General features: G+C 40.0%; 1 protein-coding gene across 1 annotated transcript; it reads left to right on the forward strand.

Annotated features, from left to right (window-relative positions):
* The first annotated feature begins 3,295 nt into the window (after positions 1–3,295).
* Positions 3,296–9,118, forward strand: cimap1b (ciliary microtubule associated protein 1B). The gene is made up of 6 exons (XM_056235987.1): positions 3,296–3,408; positions 6,387–6,593; positions 6,688–6,789; positions 6,876–6,997; positions 7,066–7,206; positions 8,990–9,118. The coding sequence occupies exons 1-6, from the start codon at positions 3,297–3,299 to the stop codon at positions 9,080–9,082; spliced, it is 777 nt and encodes a 258-aa protein (XP_056091962.1). The 5' UTR covers position 3,296; the 3' UTR covers positions 9,083–9,118.
* Positions 9,119–24,069: the final 14,951 nt, after the last annotated feature.

Consider the following 24,069-nt stretch of genomic DNA (forward strand, 5'->3'; position numbering starts at 1 on the left):
TAAGTTTACGCAAGCTTTTTTCACGTCTGTGTTTTTTTTTTTTTTTTTTTTTTTTTGACAGTGCTAGCTAGTTTGTGTGTCTTAGCTCATGGCTTTAACGGCATACTGTTGTACGTCGCGCTGTTGGAATCCTCCATATCTATGGGAATCCTCTACAATACAGCCACACTTTTACACCATTTAGCTGTCAGCATTTTAACTGTTTAACCGGGACAATTTCATAGTGGTTGGTGTAAACCGGACGTCTGATCACCCTACTAATAGCCTACCCACAGCGACATTTAATTGAATGTCAACCTCCGGACAACTTTGCACTTTGATAGAATTAGGCTAGCCAGCCAGAACATGATGGATTTAAACAATGGATTTGTCTTCTCAGTGGATGTTGTTTTCCATGGATTTTGACCATGTTTAAAAAAAAGAAAGAAGGTAAGCTGCGATCTAAGTTATATCTGCTGGGTTGGTTTGTGTGTGTGTGGTAATGTTTTCTCCTCGCCAGGGGAGGTGTATCGCGAGGCGTCCCCAACCCACTCGTGTTGTTTTCTGTCAGTGAGTGGACCATCAGTAGGCCTGTGGCACGAGAAAACGTGTAGCTGCTAGGCCTAGTACTAGTTAATAGTATCCAGGCTTTGATTTGTGGTGTCTTACAGCTGGCACACCATCTATTGTGTAGGCTATTTGCGGATTAGGAACAGGTGTGTTTTGTGTGTCAAGTAGCCTAGTTTAGCCCAAGTTTGCATCGCTAGCTAGCTAACTAGGCTACCAGTCTCCTAGCTGAATTTCACAATATCTGAAGTAGAATTTTTTTCTTCATGTATCCATATCATCCTTACCTTGATCTTGGTGTTTGCGTTTCAAAGCCATCTCCACCATAGTTTTCCCGCGAGAATAGGACATTCTTAATGCTAGATAGAAAATAAACACTGCAACAATTTTATTTTCACTTTATTTATGTGAATGCGTGTGGAAAAAGTGCTTCAATTACATATAGGCATAACACCGTAACTTCAGCGCGGCAAACACATTGCCGGTGGGTAATACAAAGGCAGAGTGCCTTAACTCCACTGTAACTTAATAGCAGCGTTCTAGAGTGCAGCGGAACAAAGCTAAAAGACTCTAACTGATGTTAAGGGCTTCTGCCTTTGCTTTCCCTCTGCTTTTGGAAGTTATGGCAAAAACAACATCTTATTTTTAGCAGAAAAGAACAAAATTGACGCAAGATATTTTTCCACATGATAAAACTGATGTCCATTGTTCCAAATATGGCAATAACTCATTTTGACCAAAATTGAAGTTAAGGTCTTTTGCCTTTGCACGGCAGTATAGTTATCTTATCGTCCTTGATGTGAACGGGCCTAAGTGTGCCCGTGTTTTCTTTATTCATTCATAATTCACTCATTCATATTTGCATGCACGTTAGTTGGTTTAATATTTTGTTATCTTTTGTAATGGAATTCACACGCATTTTAAAGGGATACTCCACCGTTTTTTTATATTAAACTATGTTATTCTCTTATCTAAGACGAGTTGATACATACCTCTCTCGTCTCAGTGCGTGCACTGAATCGCTCTGTCGGGCGGAGAACTTTGAGAGCAGTTAGCTTAGCCCCATTCATTGTATATGGGCCAAACAGAGATGAAGTTAGAAGCGACCAAACACATCCACGTTTTCTCTATTTAAATATAGTTACACGAGTAGTTACACGACCAAGTATGGTGACACTAAATAAAATGTGGTGCTTTTTATAAGCGGGTAAAATGGATAACTATAATGTATGGCGGAATAGCACTTATTGGGAGCACTTCGACTCGGCGCTGTAATATCTTCACTCGTGAAAAGTCCTCTCCCCCCTCTCCCTCTCCCTCTCCCTCTCCCTGTCATTTCCGTCAATAGAACCAACGTGACCTGCACGCCTGCAGTAGCCTAGTAGTTTTTTGTGCAGAGTTGACGGAGGGAGAGGGAGAGGGAGAGGGAGAGGGAGAGGGGGGAAAGGACTTTTCACGAGTGAAGATATTACAGCGCCGAGTCGAAGTGCTCCCAATAAGTGCTATTCCGCCATACATTATAGTTATCCATTTTACCTGCATATAAAAAGCGCCACATTTTATTTAGTGTCACCATACTTGGTCGTGTAACTACTCGTGTAACTATATTTAAATAGAGAAAACGTGGATGTGTTTGGTCGCTTCTAACTTCATCTCTGTTTGGCCCATATACAATGAATGGGGCTAAGCTAACTGCTCTCAAAGTTCTCCGCCCGACAGAGCGATTCAGTGCACGCACTGAGACGAGAGAGGTATGTATCAACTCGTCTTAGATAAGAGAATAACATAGTTTAATATGAAAAAACGGTGGAGTATCCCTTTAAGTGTGGCTTAAGTGTCCTAATAATTATATGGTCACTGCAGGCAAACGTTTTATGGTTGTAACTTTGAAATTGATGTGTTTTATTTAAGTGTTGTATAAGTAGTCTGTAATGGTCTATAGACAAGACAGTATGTGTATTAAACTTCTCTAAGGAGAGCATTTGTTGAATTTGGTTTGTTTAATAATTAATTATAGGCTACTGCACGGGTTACAGTGGATTGGCATGTAGAGCAGCTACTCGTGAACTTCTTGCCATTGGAATGTCACTCAAACTGACATCAAAGAATCACCAAGGCGACGGCGTCATAGAGATGCAAAAGAAAACAAGTATAAAGCTTCAAAAACAGTTGCAAGTCTGATCAGAGCTTTTCGGCGGCTTTATTTTACTTTTAGATGTCAATAATATAGTTATTTCGCGCAGATATTGTAATATCGCAATTCGATCGTTCTTATCTAACTAAGTGGAACTTTTTTTGTAGGAACGTGGTTTTAAACGAATATTTCTTTACAAAATCATCCGGAGATCGAAAAGTCTATTAAACTCACGCACTTTTGAATATTTTGCACTTAAGGTAAGTTATTGTGTTTCCTTAGTTTGTTGTATATTTGTATGTTTTGTTGTAACGTTATCACAATACGGTTAACGTTAAGGAACTCTATGACATGTTTTGACTATTTAATCAAATTAAATTAGAAATGCAAATTAAGTGCTTGTAACGTTAGCTGCCTAAACTACAAAAAAAGTGTCATACTGTGTCATCAAATCTACCATTTTGTAAGAGTAGTGAAGTTAAAGGCTTCTCTGTCTTTGCATCATAAAATGCAAATATTAATGTGTTATTGTTTTATCTAGGCTAACACGTGTAATGTTTTTTTTCTTAACAAGTCATTTTTGTAATTCTATAAAAACATTTTTTAAACAGACATCATGTCACCTGTGGATGTATGGATGGGTTCTTGGAGGCCCCACCGGCCAAGGGGCCCCATCGCTGCAATGTATAACAGTCCAGGGCCAATATATTCTCTCCCAGGGGCAACTGGTAACTTAATCTCTCTCAATCTCAATCTCTCTCTCTCTCTCTCTCTCTCTCTCTCTCTCTCTCTCTCTCTCTCTCTCTCTCTCTCTCTCTCTCTCTCTCTCTCTCTCTCTCTCTCTCTCTCTCTCTCTCTCTCTCTCTCTCTCTCTCACACACACACACGTTTGTTTCACTATTAGTGCGGACATCTCATAGACTTACCGTAATTATGTTTTCTATCACCTAACACAACCTCTATTTGTAAAATTAACCATCATAGAAACCTGTGCAAATCACTAGATTTAAATATAAACATGATTAGGTTGATGTATAAGCCCCTTTAACTATGAGGCGCCACGTAGGATTTCAATCAAACTTCGCTTATCAATACATGCATAACACACGTGCATATACACCTATAAATTACTCGCATATACATGTATACTATTGGATGTTACAATATACATATATGAAATACACGTGCACACTAATATGAAATTCATACCAATACATATTATGTTAGTAATGAATGCATATAAACTTGTGAATAACTTGCATATACATATAAACTTGACGCACGCATACACCTATAAATACTCGCATATATATAAACTTCCATGCACATACACCTATAAACACTCGCACATACATATACACTCGCTGCACACAGACACACCTATACACACTCACATACATATAAACTTCCATGCAGACACACCTATAAACACTCGCACATACATATAAACCCGATGCGCGCATACACATCCATAAAACACACGCGCATACATACAAAATAAAACGTGGATGCATGCTTAAGTGGGGAATATAAATGTATATGCGAGTGATTTCATATGTGGATGTGCGTGAACTTTTCAGTGTAAAAGGAAGTCATTTATTCTTCTTCTTCTTTTGGAGTTTTATGGCGGTTGGCAAACCAGTTAAAAGGTGCATTTACCGCCACCAACTGGACAGGAGTGTGAAGCGTCAACACAGGGGGCGGAGAGATATCACGCAACACCTGAAATAAAGCTTGCCACAAAGAACCTTTCTTTTACTGTCTATGCAAAGAACCGGCGAAAGTAATGATCATGCATGAAACATTTGAATGGTTGATAAAGTTCATAAATCGATGCAGACTCGCCATCTTCGCAGTAGTGAACGCGCCTATAGAGAGAAATGCACACTTCATATGAATTAGCCACATGCAGAAGCAGAGAGTAGCCAATTTCTTTTAGTTTTTAATTGTTTTGTTTAAAAGTACACATTTCAAGCTTTCTATAGACATACAGGTCTGTGATGCAAGTAGTTTATACGCTGAGTTTCGGTTCATTTACGCACTCCAGTTCACGCGCCGGCGCCTCCGTGTCGTGATCACTGTCCACTCTATTTGCTTCCTATTTATTAATCCAGACAAATTTGTTTATGAAACATTGATTAAAATGAAGATACAATTTATACAAAACGAAATTTTCAAGCACAGCTAATATTCGAAGATCGATGGGTATTATTTGATTATTATTTGAAAATCGCAGCCCTCCACCACACACATGCATATATAGGCTACTATAGGCTACACACCAGAGCATGTGAGCAAAGCGGAGTGGTGTGACGCTTATAAGTTAAAAAACTTAAACATACGTTTCATATTTATGTTTAAATAATATAATGTTTTTTTTTATTATTTCATCTATGTTGATTATATGAAAAGGGAACCGCATGAGATGAGTAAGATAGGATCATAAGATATAGGCTATCGGAAAACATTTGGAATGGGTCAGACATGATTTTGACCACTTACTTAAAGTTTTCTTTTGTAGACAGCCTTTCTTTAAAGTTTATTTCGTTTTTTTATAAATAGTATGTTCATTTTAATCAATGTTTCATCAACAAATTTGCCTGGATTAATAAATAAGAAGCAAATATAGTGGACAATATAATCAGGACACAGAGGCGCCGGCGCGTTCACACTTCATATGAAGTGTGCATTTCTCTCTATAGGGGCGTTCACTACAGCGGAGATGGCGAGTCTGCATCGTCAACTTTATCAATTTATGAACTTTATCAACCATTCAAATGTTTCAGACAGTAAAAGAAAGGTTCTTTGTGGCAAGCTTTATTTCAGGTGTTGCGTGATATCTCTCCGCCCCCTGTGTTGACGCTTCACACTCCTGTCCAGTTGGTGGCGGTAAATGCACCTTTTAGCTGGTTTGCCAACCGCCATGAAACTCCAAAAGAAGAAAAAGAATAAATGACTTCCTTTTACACTGAAAAGTTCACGCACATCCACATATGAAATCACTCGCATATACATATACACACAACTAAAGCATGCATCCACGTTTTATTTTGTATGTATGCGCGAGTGTTTTATGGATGTGTATGCGCGCATCGGGTTTATATGTATGTGCGAGTGTTTATAGGTGTGTCTGCATGGAAGTTTATATGTATATGCGAGTGTGTATAGGTGTGTCTGTGTGCAGCGAGTGTATATGTATGTGCGAGTGTTTATAGGTGTATGTGCATGGAAGTTTATATGTATATGCGAGTATTTATAGGTGTATGCGTGCGTCAAGTTTATATGTATATGCAAGTTATTCACAAGTTTATATTTCATTACTAACATAATATGTATTGGTATGAATTTCATATTAGTGTGCACGTGTATTTCATATATGTATTTTGAACATCCAATAGTATACATGTATATGCGAGTAATTTATAGGTGTATATGCACGTGTGTTATGCATGTATTGATAAGCGAAGTATGATTTAAATCCTACGTGGCACCTCATATTTAACTAGTGAGGACATTTTACGTGATATTAGGCCACACACACAATAAACACAGTAAATCAGGGGCTAATGGGGTGAAAGGTTGGAACGATTCTAAGAACACTCAACAATTTCTAAATGTTATTTTAAAAAAGGGTCAGGGGTCCAAAATACCTAGCTATTGCCCTGCAGTAAATCTAAATTTTGTTTTTTTTCTTTGCCCTTTATAGGAATGAACAACCATGACCCGCAGATGCAAAAAGGCCCAGCGTTTAGCTTTGGCAGGCGCCTTCGTGACTTGCAGGCCAACTTCTCCCCAGGGCCCGGATACCTCCTCGTTCCCTCCAACATCACCAGGGTGGGTCGGGACGGAACCCCTGCGTACTCTGTCTGCGGCCGGCGAAAGGATATTCAGCCCTTCCAGACCCCTGGCCCAGGTATTTCACACAAGGCTTTGTAGCTGTGTGCAAATGTAGAACAATGTAGAACATGCACAGTAAAGTTCAACTGTCTTTTGATTTTTTTAATCAGGCAGTTACTCACCTGAAAAGGCAATAAAGACCACCTATTACTTGGCCCCTGCGTTCTCCCTCTCTGCGAGAACTAAATTGTTCCGCAATGACCAAACACCAGGTAGATTCCTACAGATATACACAGCAATACTACTAGAACAGGTATGTTTCCCATGCGTTAGCAGACGTTCATTATCTTGTCTCCAGGTCCAGCTGCGTACATGCTCCCCCCAGTATTAGGGCCAAGAGTCGTGAATAAAACAGCCTCTCCAAATGTCTCCTTCAGCGGTCGTAGTCCTATTGGCAGCTTTCACGAAGATTTACGGAAGGTGCGGACACATTACAGTATGTACCTCTTAGTATGTATTTGCAAAGATGATAACAATCCTTTTCTCAGACTCCAGGCCCAGGGACCTACCAGATAGTAGATTCGTGTGTGTACAGACACAAGGCCCCTCAATACAGCATGACTGGTCGCAACCTCATGCCTGGGGACACTACCAAGAAACCAGGACCTGGAGCCCACCATCCAGAAAGGGTCTGTACTTATACATTACCGGTTGAAAAGTTTGGGGTCAGTGAGATTTTTTATTAAAAATGAAAAATCAGCATATTAGAATGATATCTGAAGGATCATGTGGCACTGAAAGCTTGAGTAAGGATGCTAAAAAATTTAATATATGAATATAAAATGTTAATATATAAAATAAATTCAAATAGAAAACAGTTATTTTAAATTGTAATAGTTTTTTCACAATGTATCTGTTTTCAGTTTATTTTTTATCAAATAAATGCAGCCTTGGTGAGCTTAAGAGAATTCTTTCAAAAACAAAAAAAAAATCTGACAGACTCCAAATTGTGAATGTGTCATGATGTGGGTTTTGTGTCTTGTCTTGTCTTTTCATGTCCAGTGGTTCCCTGACCTGTCTATTAGTTATCCCAGGTGTTTCTTATTATCCACGCCCCCTTGTTATCCTGTTAGCTCGTTTGTACTTGATTATTTAAGCCCTGTGTTTCTGCCCTAAGTTTGTGAGTTGTTGAATGTTTGATGTCAACGTTGGTCGCTTCTTCTGAGTCCTGTATCCCAGTCTGAGTCTTTGTCTAAGTTTGTAGTTTGTCTAAATAAAGCCTGTACACTGCGTTTGGATCCAGCCTCCTTCCCGTGCTTCTACCGCACCATATTACGAGCGTTACAGAATGGTAGTGTACTGTATATATATTCCGTTTTTAGTTTAGAATTGCTCTCTACTAAAACTACTGTTGCTTAAAATAACAAGAATTAGTATACTACAACTGTAAAAAAAAAGGCCCCCTTGTGGAATCTAAGCGTCAGATATTTTACTGTGACTTTCTCTCTCCTACTGGAAGAAGCCTCGCTTCACCTGGACTCTTAGCCAATCACAAGTTGATTCAGGATCGCTGCGCGCGAGTATTATTCTGTCAGAGGTTTTGTCAGTAACGCTACTAGTGTACGCGAACCGCACGGACTTACAACCCGCCTTGATTCAACTGCTTTATTCTGTGTGCGTCTTTACAAGTAAGAATCTGTATTTTGTTGATCTTTTACCGGCATTGCAAAGGCTAGATTGGTAGTGTTTCGTCTGTTTAGTATTGCTAAATGTAAGCTCAGGCTTTCCTGCTCAGCTAGTCTTTGTGTCGTGATGATTCTTTCTATTGATGTATAAGTTGCCACTCGGGCATTATTCTTTGGTTATACATTGTAAAATACCAGTTAAACACTTTCTGTGCATAGTTTGTAAGCTATCGCGGCGATATTTGCCTTCAGTCCAGTTAATCGGTTATAGGGCGCGCGCCTCCCGCATATACACTGGTCATCACGTGACACCTTTCGGAGCGGCTTGGTTTAGTTATTTATGTGACCAGCTGAGGGAGTCATTGTATTGCGAATGGTTTATCCTTTGTCATTGTTACAATTGTAGTTGTTTAGATCTACAGAACAGCCTTTTTTCATTCTGTTAATCCCAGTTTCGGTTATGTTAAAATATTACTGTATTTTATTCCTGCTATATTATTAGAATAGGATACAGTTGATACAAATAGAGATTGTTGCATGATAATCATTAGTTTGCATTTAACTAATTGTTTGTTTATTTCTTCTATTTGTTTTCAGAACCACACACACACACACATACACCTCAATGTACATTCAACCATGCAGTTGTAAATCTAATAAATGCTTTCAATGAAGACATCTTGTGTGATTCTGACCGATCACCCGCTGTGAGCTCTACCTAACGATCTGAATCAAAGAAGCCAGTCATCTTCTGCACAACAACTATTTTCTTTGTCTTTCTCAACAGGTTACTTTCACAAGAGCCAAAGCTCCCAGCTTCTCCTTTGGAATTCGTCATTCTGAGTACATCGCTCCCATAATTGTGGATGGTGCTGATTAAACAGATCCTTTCTGTATAATAAATTCAGTCCAACAAGCTATAAATTCAGTCCAACAGACTATACAGTCTGTCATAGCAGGTCTTAATATCACTAATATACAACTTGAAATGTTTCAGTAAAAAAAAAAAAATTGAACTAAGTCTACCCAGACTAGAATTTTAACACCATATGCAAGCAATACTGTATGTAGACACTACACACTACCGTTCAAAAGTTTGGGTCGGTGACATTTATTAAGGTTTCTTATACTCGCCAAGGATGAATTTGATTGATCAAAAATACAGTAAAACAATAACATTATAACAAATTACAACAATTTAAAATAACTGTTTCTGCTTTGATTTTAAAATGTCATTTATTCCTGTGATGCAAAGCTGAATTTTCAGCATCATTACTCCTGTCTTCAGTGTCACATGATCCTTCTGAAATCATTCCAATATGCTGATTTGCTGCTCAGGAAACATTCATAATTATGCCTGTTCATATGGTTGCCTGTTCAGTTTGGATGCTGACTGTGTAGGTAGCAGACAGCAATGCAGCTCACTAGGTTTTTGGAACAGAGCTAAAATGGCACAGAGGTGGGAAGCAGCACTGATGATTACTGTGTAAATCAAGAAAGAAAGTAAATCTTTGAATCAAGATACCTCGTTGTTATTGTCACTTTATTATCGACTTGGTGCAGGTAGCTACAATATTTACATAAATAGTGCAGTTGTTCATTGTTACAATTCTTTTTTTTTATATATATTTTCTCCATTCTCAAATCTTACTCCATTCATGACAAAATAATTCAGTTAGTGAGCTTTATTTACAAAATAAAATGCATTCTCTGAAAACCTTAAAGTTGCACGATGTAGCCTAAATAGGCTATGTATGTTTGTTTTTTTTGTTCAAAGTAAACGAAATTTGAATAATAAGTCAATACACCATCAATTGTTCTCCCAAAACGCGTTTTTTCTTACCCTGATTCACTATGGTAAGCCCGTTATAAGTGTTTATATTAGGCAGAGCGAGATACTTTTCACGTGAAATCGCATACTAACGTCACTTGTCTGAGTGTGCTACTTTGACACATTTGGTAGTGGCACATGTTAGTTTTCTTTTCCTTTTTTGTGGCATACGTTAGTTTTGCCTCTTCTTTTTCTTCTTTTTTTACATTTTTAACTTTCGTTAGTGTGTTGCTGTTTGAGTATGGAAAAAAAATCTGTGAAGTTACAAAGCACAAAGTCACTCCAAAATGAGTTATTCTCTATATTAGAAAACACAGTTTCTGTACTCCCTGAAACACCTTGATTGTATACTTTGTATAGTCTTGAGTTTTTTTCTGGGAACATGTCACAATATTCTATAATTCAATATTCTATAATTCCCACCTAAGGCAGAAAAAAAAGGGGCGAGGTGTGGTTGAGTAGCATTAGTAATGTGTTGTTGCCATGTCAAAGAGATGCTTGCTGAATTCATAACCGCATACTATAATACTACTCGTACTATTTTTACCATATCTTTATATGGCAGAAATAATAAGAGTAGGCTAGTATGTAGTTCCGAATCCATCCATACATCCACATTCAGAACCACATACTAGCATACTATGTTGTGACGCAGTGATGGTATGTGGTGTGAAATTGACACATGCTGCGTCCCAATTCGCATACTATCCGTCCTAAATAGTATTCGAAAATAGAATTAGTACGTCCCAAATCATAGTATGTTGAAATGAGTGTCCCACAGAGACCCGGATGGTCTACTATATCCGGTCAGAATCCGAAGTGCAGATCGATCATAGACAGTATAAGAAATGGACAGAGCTATCTCATTGGAACTCAGTTGAGACAGTTGAAGCCCATTTTTAGCGATTTTTGAGCACTTCCGTTCCTGACGCGCAGACTCAAACCGACTCAAACTAAGCTTGATGACGTGAGCAACCTGTCTGACAGACGTTACTCTTCTAGTAGCTGTGCGTGAAAATTGCCAACGTTAATCTTGCAGAGACCGGGAACTTGAGCAAAGAGTTGTTTGGCGTGAGTGAGCAGGAGTAAGTATTCCGTTGCTTTTATGGACTCATTATCTATGGGCTTCTCCCTTGACGGGGCGTCCCCCCGATTGCCTGCGAGCTTCTCCTCCGGTCTGTACGGTAATTTCTGTACAGCGCGACAGAGAGTCGCGTGGTTATGACGCAATCGTTAGCCTATTTTTACTAAAACTGTTTCTACGGGGCCATAATGTAACATAGAAGGTAATGGAGCACTTTATACATTGTCGTGTTTCTTTAGAAATAAATAATGGACAAATGGAGTCTTTAAACGCCTCAGATGTAAAGTTATTCGCTGTCAAAGTGACGCCAAAATGAATGGGAGTCAATGGAAATGCTAACGCAAGTGAAGTTCTGCTACAACATGGCGGCACCCGGCCGGCTTCAACTTCCGGTCGATGGATTACCCCCTTGAGATCGATGCGCACTCTAACGGCTGATATTGCCCACAACCCATCGCGCGTTGGACGAGGATTCGGTTAGAACTACAAACACAAGTGAAAAGTGTTCAAAAACTACAGACATGGAGGACGCCAGAGTCCGACGGTTATGTCAGGGTTATGTAGAGAGGTTTAGACAAAGGGGTTTGAGCGATTAATTGTCAGTATCTAACCTGACGAAAATGTATTTATTCAATGTTGTCCACATTATATTGCATCTGCAGCAGCATTGTGAACTTTTGCAAAGATACGTTTAGCCATTCACTTTTAAATGCATTATTATATTCAAATTCCAAACACATGAGGAGAGTCTCCGCATGAAAGACCCATGACTGGCAGATGAACGTGCGACAACAATTCTCTCCGAAATGGTAAGAAGTTATATTAGATTGAATGGAGGATTTTAACTGTGACGAGATGATTGACAGGGCAGTTTACGGTGACAGGATGCACGCGACAGATCTGTCCGTTAAAGATGACGAAGTAGTATGTCCCAAAGCTTGCCTACTCTTTTGCTACACACTCAAAAGTATGTACTTTTTCTTCACAAAAAGAGTACATACTTTTAGGGCGTAGTATAAGTAGGCGAATTGGGTCGCAGCAACAGTTATGGTAAGGGACGTGACATTTACAAAACACACTGAAGCGGCTGACCAATCACAACACACTGATCCAGCCGACTAATCGGAGCACATTGCGCTTTTCGGAAGAAGGGGCTTCATTGAGACAGGTACAAAACAGAGCGTTACTGACAGACTGGGAAGAGAGGTGAAGTATCAACAATGTAAAATATGTGGGGTTTTTGTACATTCAAGCATGAAAACCTATTCTAGTATACCCTAAAAACAAAATCAAGCCATTGTAAAAGGGCATAATAGGTCCTCTTAAATACCTTTGCAGGTGTTGTGAACTATTTTCTTCTAAAGTGTATAAAAGTGCAGAAGCGCAGACCAGGAGACGTTGAGGTATCTTTCAAGCAGAAGTTCTTTATTGCGTCGCTGTAGCATCTCAATCTCGTCTGACTAAGGGAATTTTTACATTGCAATTTATACATTTAGGGGGAGGGATTTACATAGAGGTGAAGCAAACTCGTATACAGGTTTAGGAAACCTGTATTGAAACTGAGAGTGATAACTTATTCAAACACTGAGACTCAAGAACAGGAATGCCAGGACTCTCTCTTGCTGAGACAAAAGCTCACGAGAGTCCCCAAGAGTTTCAGTAATCTATTTCATTTAACAATAGAGAGAAACAGGTCTGGCAGAGTAACTTAGGCAGACAACAGGGAATACTGTTTCACATCAACCAATCTCTTTCTGACTGGCGCACTTTATTTAAACAGACACATGTGCATTCATTCAGTCACTGATTAGGTCACATGACATACACTCTGCAATATGAATAAAAAAATAAAAAATAAATCAAATATAAATGAGAGCACAATATTTATAAATCTCAACACCCCCACTTGCTCTCACATTTCTATTTCATAATATCCAGTTCATCACTTCAATACAAGTACAAAATTCATACACCAAACATAAATGAGTTAAATTTCATTAGCTTGAGCTTTGTTGCTGGTTTTGTTAGCACATCCGCAACCATATCATCAGTTGGACAGTATTCCAGATTAATTCTGCCTTTCTTTATCACAGATCTCACAAAATGAAATTTAATGTCCACATGTTTACACCTCTGTCTATACACAGGATTTTTTGCTGAAGCAATGGCACCCTGATTGTCCTCATACACTCTCGCTTCATATTTCTGACCATCAATGTTTTCTAACAATTGCTGTATAAATAAACACTACAGTCGCAGCTAAAGCCATATACTCTGCCTCACAAGTCGACAGTGCAACAGTAGGCTGTCTTTTGGTCTTCCATGAGACCAGGGCTAAACTACAGGGCTAAACTCGGAGCTGCTGAAGGTGACATCTCGTTGGCAGAGGAGTTGAACCTCTTTTTTGCCCGTTTTGAGGTGACACCACCAGAGACAGCCACACCACAGCTCACAGCAGCTTAAGTTTCACAGTGGAGGAGCATGAGGTGAGGCGCACACTGCGGGCCATCAACCCGAGGAAGGCTACAGGGCCTGATGGCGTTCCGGGACGAGTGCTGAGGGACTGCGCTGACCAGCTGGCTGGAGTCTTTACCAGGATTTTCAACCAGTCCCTGGCCCAGTCCACTGTCCCACCCTGTTTGAAGTCCTCCACCATAGTCCCCCTACCCAAGAAACCCCATATTTCCAGTCCCAACGACTATCGGCCAGTTGCACTCATACCTGTGGTGATGAAATGCTTCGAAAAACTGGTCCGGAGGCACATCACAGCACTCCTGCCTCGAGGCCTTGACCCCAACCAGTTTGCCTACAGAGCGAACAGATCCACAGAGGATGCTGTAACCACAGCCCTCCATACTGCACTGACCCATCTGGAGCAGCAGGGGAGCTATGTGCGGATGCTCTTTGTGGATTATAGCTCAGCATTTAATACCATCCTCCCACACAAACTAGTGGCCAAATTGAGGGACTTGGGGCTGCCACACACCACCTGCACATGGATCAACAGCTTCCTCTCTGGGCGTAGACAGAGGGTCAGAGTGGGTAATCACACATCTACGGCCTTAAGCCTCAGCACCGGCTCCCCCCAGGGCTGTGTGCTGAGCCCCTTGCTCTATTCCCTATATACATAAGACTGTACCCCAACCCACCACGGCAACAGCATGGTGAAATTTGCTGATGACACCACAGTAGTGGGGCTCATTTCTGGGGAGAACGAGTCTGCCTACAGGGATGAGGTGGAGCGGCTGAGAGTGTGGTGCAGCGATAACAATCTGCTTCTGAACACCGCAAAGACCAAGGAGCTCATTATAGACTACAGGAAAAAGAAAACAATCATTCAACCACTTATTATCAATGGGGACTGTGTGGAGCGGGTGGCAGACTTCAGCTTCCTGGGAGTCCACATTGAGGAGGGTTTAACCTGGTGCAAGAATACCTCTCAGGAAATAAAGTCTCTGCTGGGCCTTTTTTATTAGCTCAGAGTACTCAGGAGGAACAACATCACACAGAGGTTGCTGGTGTCCTTCTATCAAGCCTCCATAGAGAGCTTGCTAATATACTGTATGTTGCCGTCAGGCAGATGGTACAGATCCATCAGGGCAAAAACTAACAGACTCAAAAACAGTTTTTACCCATCTGCAATAACTGTAATTAACGCTGCTAAAGTGAACTGAACTGATTGCAGGATTGGTGCAATATGTGTGACTGTGTATGTGTATATGAATTCCTGTTCAGGCTGCTTTTCTTTTAGATACTATTTATTTACTGTTTTTTAATTATATTAGGAATGATGCACTGGCTGGTCAGCACTTTAAAATCTTTTCGTTGTACCTGTGACAATGACAATAAAGTTTTCTATCTATCTATCATATCCCACAAAAATCCCCTTCTCACATCTCGAGTTCAGCTTACTTTTCTCATGTTGATAAGCGTATAACACGAAATACCAAACTTCTGCATTCTAGAAATGTTCGGTTGCCTGCTTGTAACATGAAGTAAGCTGTCTGTTTAGTTCGGTTATTAAAACATCTGTTTCTCACTACAGCAGCAGTCTGGACTGCATAGGTCCACAATGTTTTTGGTAACCCACTTTCTATTAACATGCACCTAGCCATGTCAAATAAGGTTCTCCAGTTTCGTTCCGCAGTGCCGTTTTGGTGTGGAGAGTATGGTGCAGAGGTCTCATGTCTACTATTTCTACTCAATAATGCCTGGTACTCCTTTCCTGTGAACTCTGTCCCATTATCAGACCTGATGCATTTAACTCTCCCATATGGAGCCATATCAGCAAGGAATTTCTCTGTGGAGATTGTTGTGTCATTCTTGTTTCTCAAAAAGTATACAAAAATAGCACTAGAATAATCATCTGTGGAAGATAATGCATATTTATGTCCGTCTTTGGACATTGGGTCTATAGAGGGAATGCATTAACGTCACTTTCCCGCCGGAACACGCCCCCCTCAGCCGGACTGAGTGGCAAAAGAGCTGCTGCGTGACTGGAGTTAATAGGGGACACTGCGAAAACGCGAGTAAAACAAACTATTATCAGTTTAAACTAAAAGTTGGACTCGATATAGTGTTCCTTACAACTTATCAAAGATCCAGTGATCCATGGATATTAACATGCAGCCAGGAATCGTGTTTCCTGACATTTATATGTGCCTGATTTCGACGCCGGGGAAATAAATTAAGAAAATTTGCCTGTAAACGTTTTATAAATACAATATAGATAGGTCTAAATCCGAGTGATCACTTACATTAATGTTATACTGTATATCATCATATCGTCCAGCCCTAAAACTTGTATAGTTTTTTGTCAGTGTTTATTTAAAAACATCCAATTATGCAGAATATAGTCTGTTCTGTAGCTTTTTGCAGTCTGTAAAAATATACAGTACCTCAGATTTCTGGTCAAATCTAGTTGTACAGTCAATCGCAAAGCTCTTTCCCGTTTTAGATGTGTTTTGTGTGTTTTTCACGGCATTCACGCTGAAAACAAATGCTGCCGCTCAGTCTTTTTGCAACTTGTGGGCGTGACCGCATTCACTCCGGCCGACGGTGACGTCATGCGCATACCCTCTATAGGTCCTGCTAGATCAGTATGTACCATTTCTAGAGCTGCTTTGGCTCTCGCATCAGGCTCTTGATTTCTAGTCTCAATAAACTTGCCTTGTATGCAAATCTCACATGGTGGTGTAACGATCACCAGCTGGAGTGCCCTCGAGAGCCACCAGAGGGCGCTCCACAATAGACTTTGATCACTTCCTCACTAACTACATTTCCCATCACTCACTGCCCGGATTCATCAGCATTCATCATCTCATTCACCTGTGTCTCATCACCTGGTTCGTCTCTGATTGAATTCACCTGTTTCTCATCACCCTGTTAGTCCCTGTCTATTTATTCCATGTTCATTCACTCACTCATTGCGAAGTTTTGTTTGTGTCCCACTGCATCTCTGAGCGTTTACCTGGTTTCATGTATTTTGGTTTTTGGATTTTTTGCCCTGTTTCCTGGATTACTCTTTTGCCTCTGGTCCCTCCCTGTTTTGTTTGTTTGTTTCTTTGTTTGTTTCTTTGTTTGGACTGCCTACCTGTGTTTTGACCCATTGCCTGTACTTTGGATTGCTCACAAATATAGCTGCGTTTGGATCTTTACTTGCCTGTCTCAGAGCAGTTTCGTGACAGGTGGGGTAAGTTTGTCTGCTCTATTCTCAATTTGCATACCGTCCACAACATTCTCGAGCTTAATTACATCCCCATAGTTGCAATGACCTAATATCTCATGCCATGTCTGCAAGTCATAACATTTTCTATAACATTTTCTTCTAAAATCTCTTGCACTTCACTAATAGTCTGAGGATAAATCGGTTCCTCCAAAGGCCGATAATGTTCACTGACTGCAAGTTGTCTCTTTCCTTCCCATATGTACTGGTCTCTATCAAGAATCACTGCTGCATTCCCTTTATCTGCAGGCTTAATAACTATCTCTTTATTGTTCTGCAGTTCTTTCAAAGCTTTCATTTCACCTGCTGTCAGGTTCATTCTTTCTTTCACTCCCCAATGCAAATGTTTGTAAGCATAATTATCTGCTCCAATAATTTGAGATTTCTTTAGGGAGGCTGGACAGAGCAGGTGTCCAGTCTGAGGAATGAGTAAACGGAAGTTTTCTTTTTGAGCTTTTCTTCCCTTCAAAAAAAGTTTCTAATTTTACTCTGCGATGGTACGCTTGTAGGTCGACTAATAACTTTGTGTTTTAAAGCTCTGCGGAGTGAGAATGTATGAGAGACCATTTAACAGCACTGAGGTTTGGTGGGCAACAAGTGAGCAACAAAGAGGTTGCTCTATAGTAAAAACACACAAACCTCTTGTAACAGCTCTGCAGCATATTTTGAATTTTTTAGAGAATTAGGCATATGTGAATTTAAAAGAGCGTCCTGCCCACATACATTGGAGTAAATGGATAAAAATGGTCTCATTTGACAGAAAACACTCTAAATTTTACCACAGTGGTGGAATATTGCATATATTTTATTGTATTTATTCACAATGTTTTGATAAACACAAATAAAATCTCATATTTTTTTGAAAATTCCTCATTTTGGACCTGTTTTGTCTATGTCTCTTTTTAAAGTTTCTTTTGATTCCACTAGGTGGCAGTAAACGGTGGAAAAAAGAATTTTCTTGATAACTCATTCTAAAATAAAGTTATTGATATTTATCTGAAAGGAGTCACAAGTGTACTCTTGAAGTCTCCATTTTTGATTGCTAAAAGAATTGTGCATACCTGACTTTAAAATGGTGTCCTACCCACATACATTGGAGTAAATGGATAAAAATGGTCTCATTTTACAGAAAACACTCTAAATTTTGACAGTGGTGGAATATTGCATATATGTTATTGAATTTATTCACAATTTTATGATAAATGAGGATAAAAAGTCAGATTTATATATTTTTTTAAATCAAGTTTTATTTTTAATTAAATTAAGAGTCTGTAATTTAGGATCTGTTTGGTGTATTTCCCTTCAGAAAGTTTCTTTTGATTCCACTAGGTGGCTGTAAACAGGGGCAAAAAGATTTTTTTTTTTGATAACTCATTCTAAAAAAAAAAGTTATTGAGATTTATCTGAAAGGAGTCACTGGTGTCTCCAAGTGTACTCTTGAAGTCTCCATTTTTGATTGCTAAAAGAATTGTGCATACCTGACTTTAAAATGGTGTCCTACCCACATACATTGGAGTAAATGGATGAAAATGGTCTCATTTTACAGAAAACACTCTAAATTTTAACACAGTGGTGGAATATTGCATATATGATATTGTATTCTTTCACAATTTTATGATAAATAAGGATAAAAAGTCAGATTTTGATTTTTAAATTAAAGGTGACCTATAATTCAAAATTGAATTTACCTTGGTATAGTCAAATAACAAGAGTTCAGTGCATGGACATGACATAGAGTGAATCTCAAACTGGACTGTTTTTGCGTTCTCATTTAATTCACGTTTATGAAAAACACCCCTGAAAAACGGTCGGTTCTCCACACAATACCGACTGTGACGCAATAGTCGGGATAATTAATATGTACGCCTCCAAATATTTGCATAATGCCAGCCCTCAATGCCAGGCGGAACTGCGCAGCCGAAGCATGGCAGTTGCTCAGTGTGGATGTACACATGAACACAAAAGTATTTTTTAGTTCCTTCATCTGAGCCTCTGAAGAAACAATGGGTTAATTTTATTTTCTCTGGAAATTTCCAAACATTTCACCGACGACTTTCCTCAACTTGGGCCAATACAGAGCTGGCCTCGGATCGAGCTACCAAGCAACACTTTCTGATGTGTAATTGTTCAAGTTCAGACAGGTAATCTTTCTCTCAAAATCGTTCAATAGTGTTTATGCATCAGTAAGTCAAGCCAGTGACTAAAATATCAGCTTCACATCGTTTCTTTTAGTAGGATGAAAATAATCGTATTTAAATTGTGAACAAATTATATACAGAAAGCGATCAAAGAACAATCTTTCCACACAGCGCGAGTTTATCTGGACACTTGCCAAACTCGTTATGAAATCAATGACGCACGTTACACTGCACAACGAAGCTCTTACTGTTTACATCATCGTGTTTGCATTGGCGAAAGCAGAGAGAGTGCAGAAACTGCTTTGCAATGATAAGATCTTCATTCTCGCGATCAACACACTGTCATCTGCTCAATGCTCATCACGGCAACATTTTATGTGATGGGAATAGATCTAAATACTTTAAAAACATCTCACGATTCGTTAATCTCGATAGCTGTTATAGTAAAAACGTATAATAGCAGTAGTAAAAGTATTCGGGAGAGAGTTTCACATGTAATGCGTACTAGTTCATATGCAAGCATGTCAGCCAATCACAGCAGTGGGCGGTTACACTGAATCCCACAGCAGACACGCCCCTTCAAACAGAGTGTTCAAATCAGAGGCTAAAAGCAGGCTAGGAAAAATGCCATTTATTTCTAAATTGATTATTTTGTATCTAAAAAACATACTAACATTATAAGGGTAACCCAGGAGACATTATAAAATAATTATAAAAAAACATTCTAGGGCACCTTTAAGTTTTTAGTTTAGAGTCTATAATTTAGGATCTGTTTGGTCTATTTCCCTGTGGAAGGTTTCTTTTGAATCCTCTATGTGGCAGCGAATATATATATAAAAAGAATTATCTTTCGATCACCTTCTTAACAAAAGTTATTGAGCTTTAATTGAAGGGAGGCAATGTCTTCTCTCCAAAAGTCTCCTTTACTCCATAAACCTAAATTATTGCACTTATTACAAAACCAGGCTTATTATCTGTAAAATACTATTTTTACCATGTCACACTTAACAAGAGAATAAACACTATCACCTAACTTAACCCATGTCATGTAATATATTAGCAAAATAAGTGAGGTATGAGAAAGTAGCAGTTCTTGTATTTTATTATACACAAAGATAAACTAAAATGTGCAAAAACACAATATACAATAGAAGAAAGATAGACAAACAAGGCCAACTTGTAGTTTTTTTTTATTGCAACCGTTGAAGTGTTGCAACTGTTGACGAAACAAGACATTATATTTTAGAGTGTCCATCAGTGTGCCATTTTCTAAAACAGTTTCTTGATGGCACCAAGCACAATGGTACATTGCACTTTGTACAGTACATGGGAGTCTTTACTTTGAGCCCTGAAAGTTTGCACAAAGCACAAACTCTCCTCCCACTTGCGGCATCTGACCCAAAGTACTCCGGCCAACATTGCTCACCTGCTGATGTGGCAGATGTAGATGGTTCTGGGGCATGCGATGTGGATGATGGCACCTCTGGGGCATGCGATGTGGATGCTGGCACCTCTGGGGCATGCGATGTGGATGGTTCTGGGGCATCTGAGGTGCTGGACTGTGTGGCCAGCTCAGACACAAGTCTCTCTCTAAACTCCTTCTGGCTGAGAGGACTTTTGTTCTGAGATTTGCAGAGGTGCTGGTAAAGAATGAAACTGTTTACGACCGCAATGTCAACAAAGTGAAAAAAAAAAGTCTTGTACCATTTTGTTGTTTTGTGCAGGACATTATAGTACCCAATGAGGGCATCTGACAGGTCCACACCTCCCATATGTTTATTATAGTCTTTCACTGCCGCTGGAATCGGGACTCTGTGCCTTTCCCATACACCCTCAGGATTCTTGACACGCCTCAGGACCTCATCACCGTCATATGCCTTGTGCATTGTGGAACACATTGTCACCTCTCGTGTGTCCATCCACTTTACAAACAGAAGCTTCCCGTCTCGAAGCCATCGAATGGTTCCCCTTTGGGCTCTGCGGCTGATGTCATTTACCTTGGTTTTGGGGAAGCCCCGCCGGTTGGTGCGTATAGTGCCACATGCTAGAGTCTTCTTTGAGAGCAAGTCCATAAAAAGGCATGGGCTCGTGTAGAAATTGTCCATAAAAAGCTGGTAGCCTTTGCCGAGAAGTGACAGATCCAGGAGCTGCATGACAGAATCATAACTGAGCCCTTTTCCAGTGGCCGGGGAAGACTTGTCTTCGTAGACGAAGAAGTTCCACGTGTAACCACAGGCAGAATCAGCCAGCACGTATAGTTTGTAGCCCCACTTGGTCGGTTTAGAATAAAAAAATAAAAAAATACAAAAAATGCTTGGGAGCATTTGCTTTTTGACACAATACACATGCATGATGAGCAACACCTGGAAACATTCCATGCAACCATTGCAATTGATTAACACCACGTGCAAAACTACAAATATGAAGAAAAAAAACTTTAGCACATGTGTGCACCAAACAGCACAAAAAGCTTAGCAAAAGCTCCCAAGCATATTTTAACTATGGCAAGAATATATGCATGGTTGTGCTCGTTTCTTATTGCATGCATATGTTTTTGGGTGCAAAATAAATCTCAAATATACATGCACAAACATTTACGCGACAAAAAAAAAAACGCACATGCGTTAGCAAAACCACCCATGCTACATTGAATTAGAGCGTGCATGGGTTGTGATATTTATCGATGTCTGTTGCATGGATATTTTGTACAATTGTTGCATGCATTAGTTCATGAAATACACAAATATAACGTTTATAAGTTCGAAATGTGTACTTACTCAAACTCTGGATCCTCGCCAGCGTTGTACGCAGCTTGTCTAACAGTCAAAATTGGCATTGCTGCAAGTTTCAGTGTCACTGTCTCCATGGGCGTCAGTTTGGTTTGAAATGTGGGGGGGACAGAGACGCATTCGGAAGGGCATTTTCAAAAGTGCTGGGTACAATGACGCGTTCATTCTTTTTTCTCTTTCGCGCAGGTCATGGTTTGAAAGACGCCGATGTCCTGTAGCTTACTGATTTAAATAAATAAAAATGTATACAAAGATGTGATGATGTCCGACCAAAAATGTGATGGTACTTTGGGTTTAAATTTAATATTATATTAAGATCTAATATAATGTTGTTAGTATCGTGAATTTTTACGTGAATATATATATATAGATCCGCCTGCGATGCGTATGTACTGTAATGGTCCAGTGGCAGAATTTTTGCCAAGCGTGTCGGAGGTTGAGGGTTCTAATCCGCACTCGTATAGTTTTTTTCCCCACATCAAAACCGATAATTGTATATCAAGAATCTTGATATACTTTATCACTGATAAACATTATCGGTTTTGATGAGGGGGAAAAAAAACTATACGAGTGCGGATTAGAACCCTCAGAAGCAGGGACACGTTTGTGTGCATTTTGAATTGTGATTTCTCTGGAACGAATAGAATCTCTGCAACGGATTGAAGCGCGCGTCCGAGTGAAGACAACACATTTCAGCGCTAGATCGCCTCTTATTTAACAAATGAATTAAACGAATGCTGCTAGTTAACTAGAGATTTTTTATTTGTATTGGTACATCCGTGACGCGAGATGTTTCAAAAGTGGTGGGGACAATATCGACCCTGGCAAAAAGTGGTGGGGACATGTCCCACCCGTCCCCCCCGTAAATGACGCCTATGACTGTCTCGATCAAACTCCGCCAAAACAGCCTCCACGCCGACAAAACCCTTCCTTGAAGCCATTGTCCAAAGACAAAGCACGCAATAACTCGAAAAAACACTGTCCAAACTATCCCGAACTCAACTCCTACTCGTCTGCGCTCACAGCTAGCACCCGCTGACATATCTAGATGAAGTCCCGCCTCCTCGAGTTTGTCATAGGATATCTCGGTCCCTGAATGGTCTAGAGGCATGATCGACGTGTCTATGGATTGCTGACTGTGCGTTCACACCGGACGCGAATAGCGCGTCAAATTCGCGTCTACCGCGTCTAGTTTGACCACTCTGTGAAAATTCACGTGTCAATGGCGAAATTGACGCGCGTAAAAACAAAAGTTTAAGCGAAATCCGGAGGCGAAAGTTTCGAAACCCGTTGGCGGCCATCTTTTTAGATGTTTATCGAGCATTAGCATTATTCGAGAGAGTCACCGCTCGTATATGCTCTGGAGAGCAGAAACAGCTGCGTAGGGGACATCGTCGCTGTACTCGGGTCCACCAGAACCTCTGGAGGGTTTCAGGAGTTTCACAATTTGCTCCAGGAGCTAGGTTTGGTGGACCTAATGGTGAGGACGCTGACGAGGACAGCGTAGGCCGTATAAGCCCTCGGCCTCGAGTGGTCTATGCCTGTCGAGCCCGCGCTCTACAGCCCGGCGCGAGGTTCACCCTCGCCCGCATCCACCTAATCTGTCATTTATTTTTGTTTTGATAATAAATGAAGCCAGCCTCCAAAAGTGATTAATCTGTCCTGTGATTTTTTTTTCTCTCTCTCACACATCACTGTCCAGACACGAACTTATATGTTGGTTGTCTTTACATTATAATAATATTTCATATAATCTAGATATGGAATAAATAGCATTCAATACAAAATGAATATGTCTCATATATTGAAATCAAGTTTTATGTGATAAAATATTTGCTTTGTTGTGCATTAGAACCACAGTCATATATTACAAAATAATTTATTGAAGCATCCAGATACTTCACCACGTGACAGCAGCAAGCAGCTAGGCTCCTGATTGGTTAACGCGGCGCGAATTGACGCAGAAGTTCAGATTTTTCAACTCGGGCGGCAGACGCGAATTCGCGTCAAACAAGTGAATGCACAAATAGCACTAACTAAATCATTCGCGCGTAACGCGTTTAACGCGCCAGACGCTCAATTCGCGCGATTCAGTTATGCCGTGCTGAAGTGGTTAACCTCTATAGTTATGTATGCTGGGCAACAAGTGAGCCTCATGTTAGAAGGCAACGCCAGGAACTGGTCGTTTAACGCGCAGCTGATTCTAGGTAAGTCTTCTCATCTCAGCCATTAAGGTGTCAAACGAAATAAACACCTTGGATTGGATTGGCGCAAAACTCAATCTCGCCTAGGGCAACCAA

The sequence above is a fragment of the Rhinichthys klamathensis genome, unplaced genomic scaffold (genome assembly GCF_029890125.1).
Source record: "Rhinichthys klamathensis goyatoka isolate OS25496 unplaced genomic scaffold, OSU_Roscu_1.1 h1tg000436l_1, whole genome shotgun sequence".
NCBI lineage: Eukaryota > Metazoa > Chordata > Actinopteri > Cypriniformes > Leuciscidae > Rhinichthys > Rhinichthys klamathensis.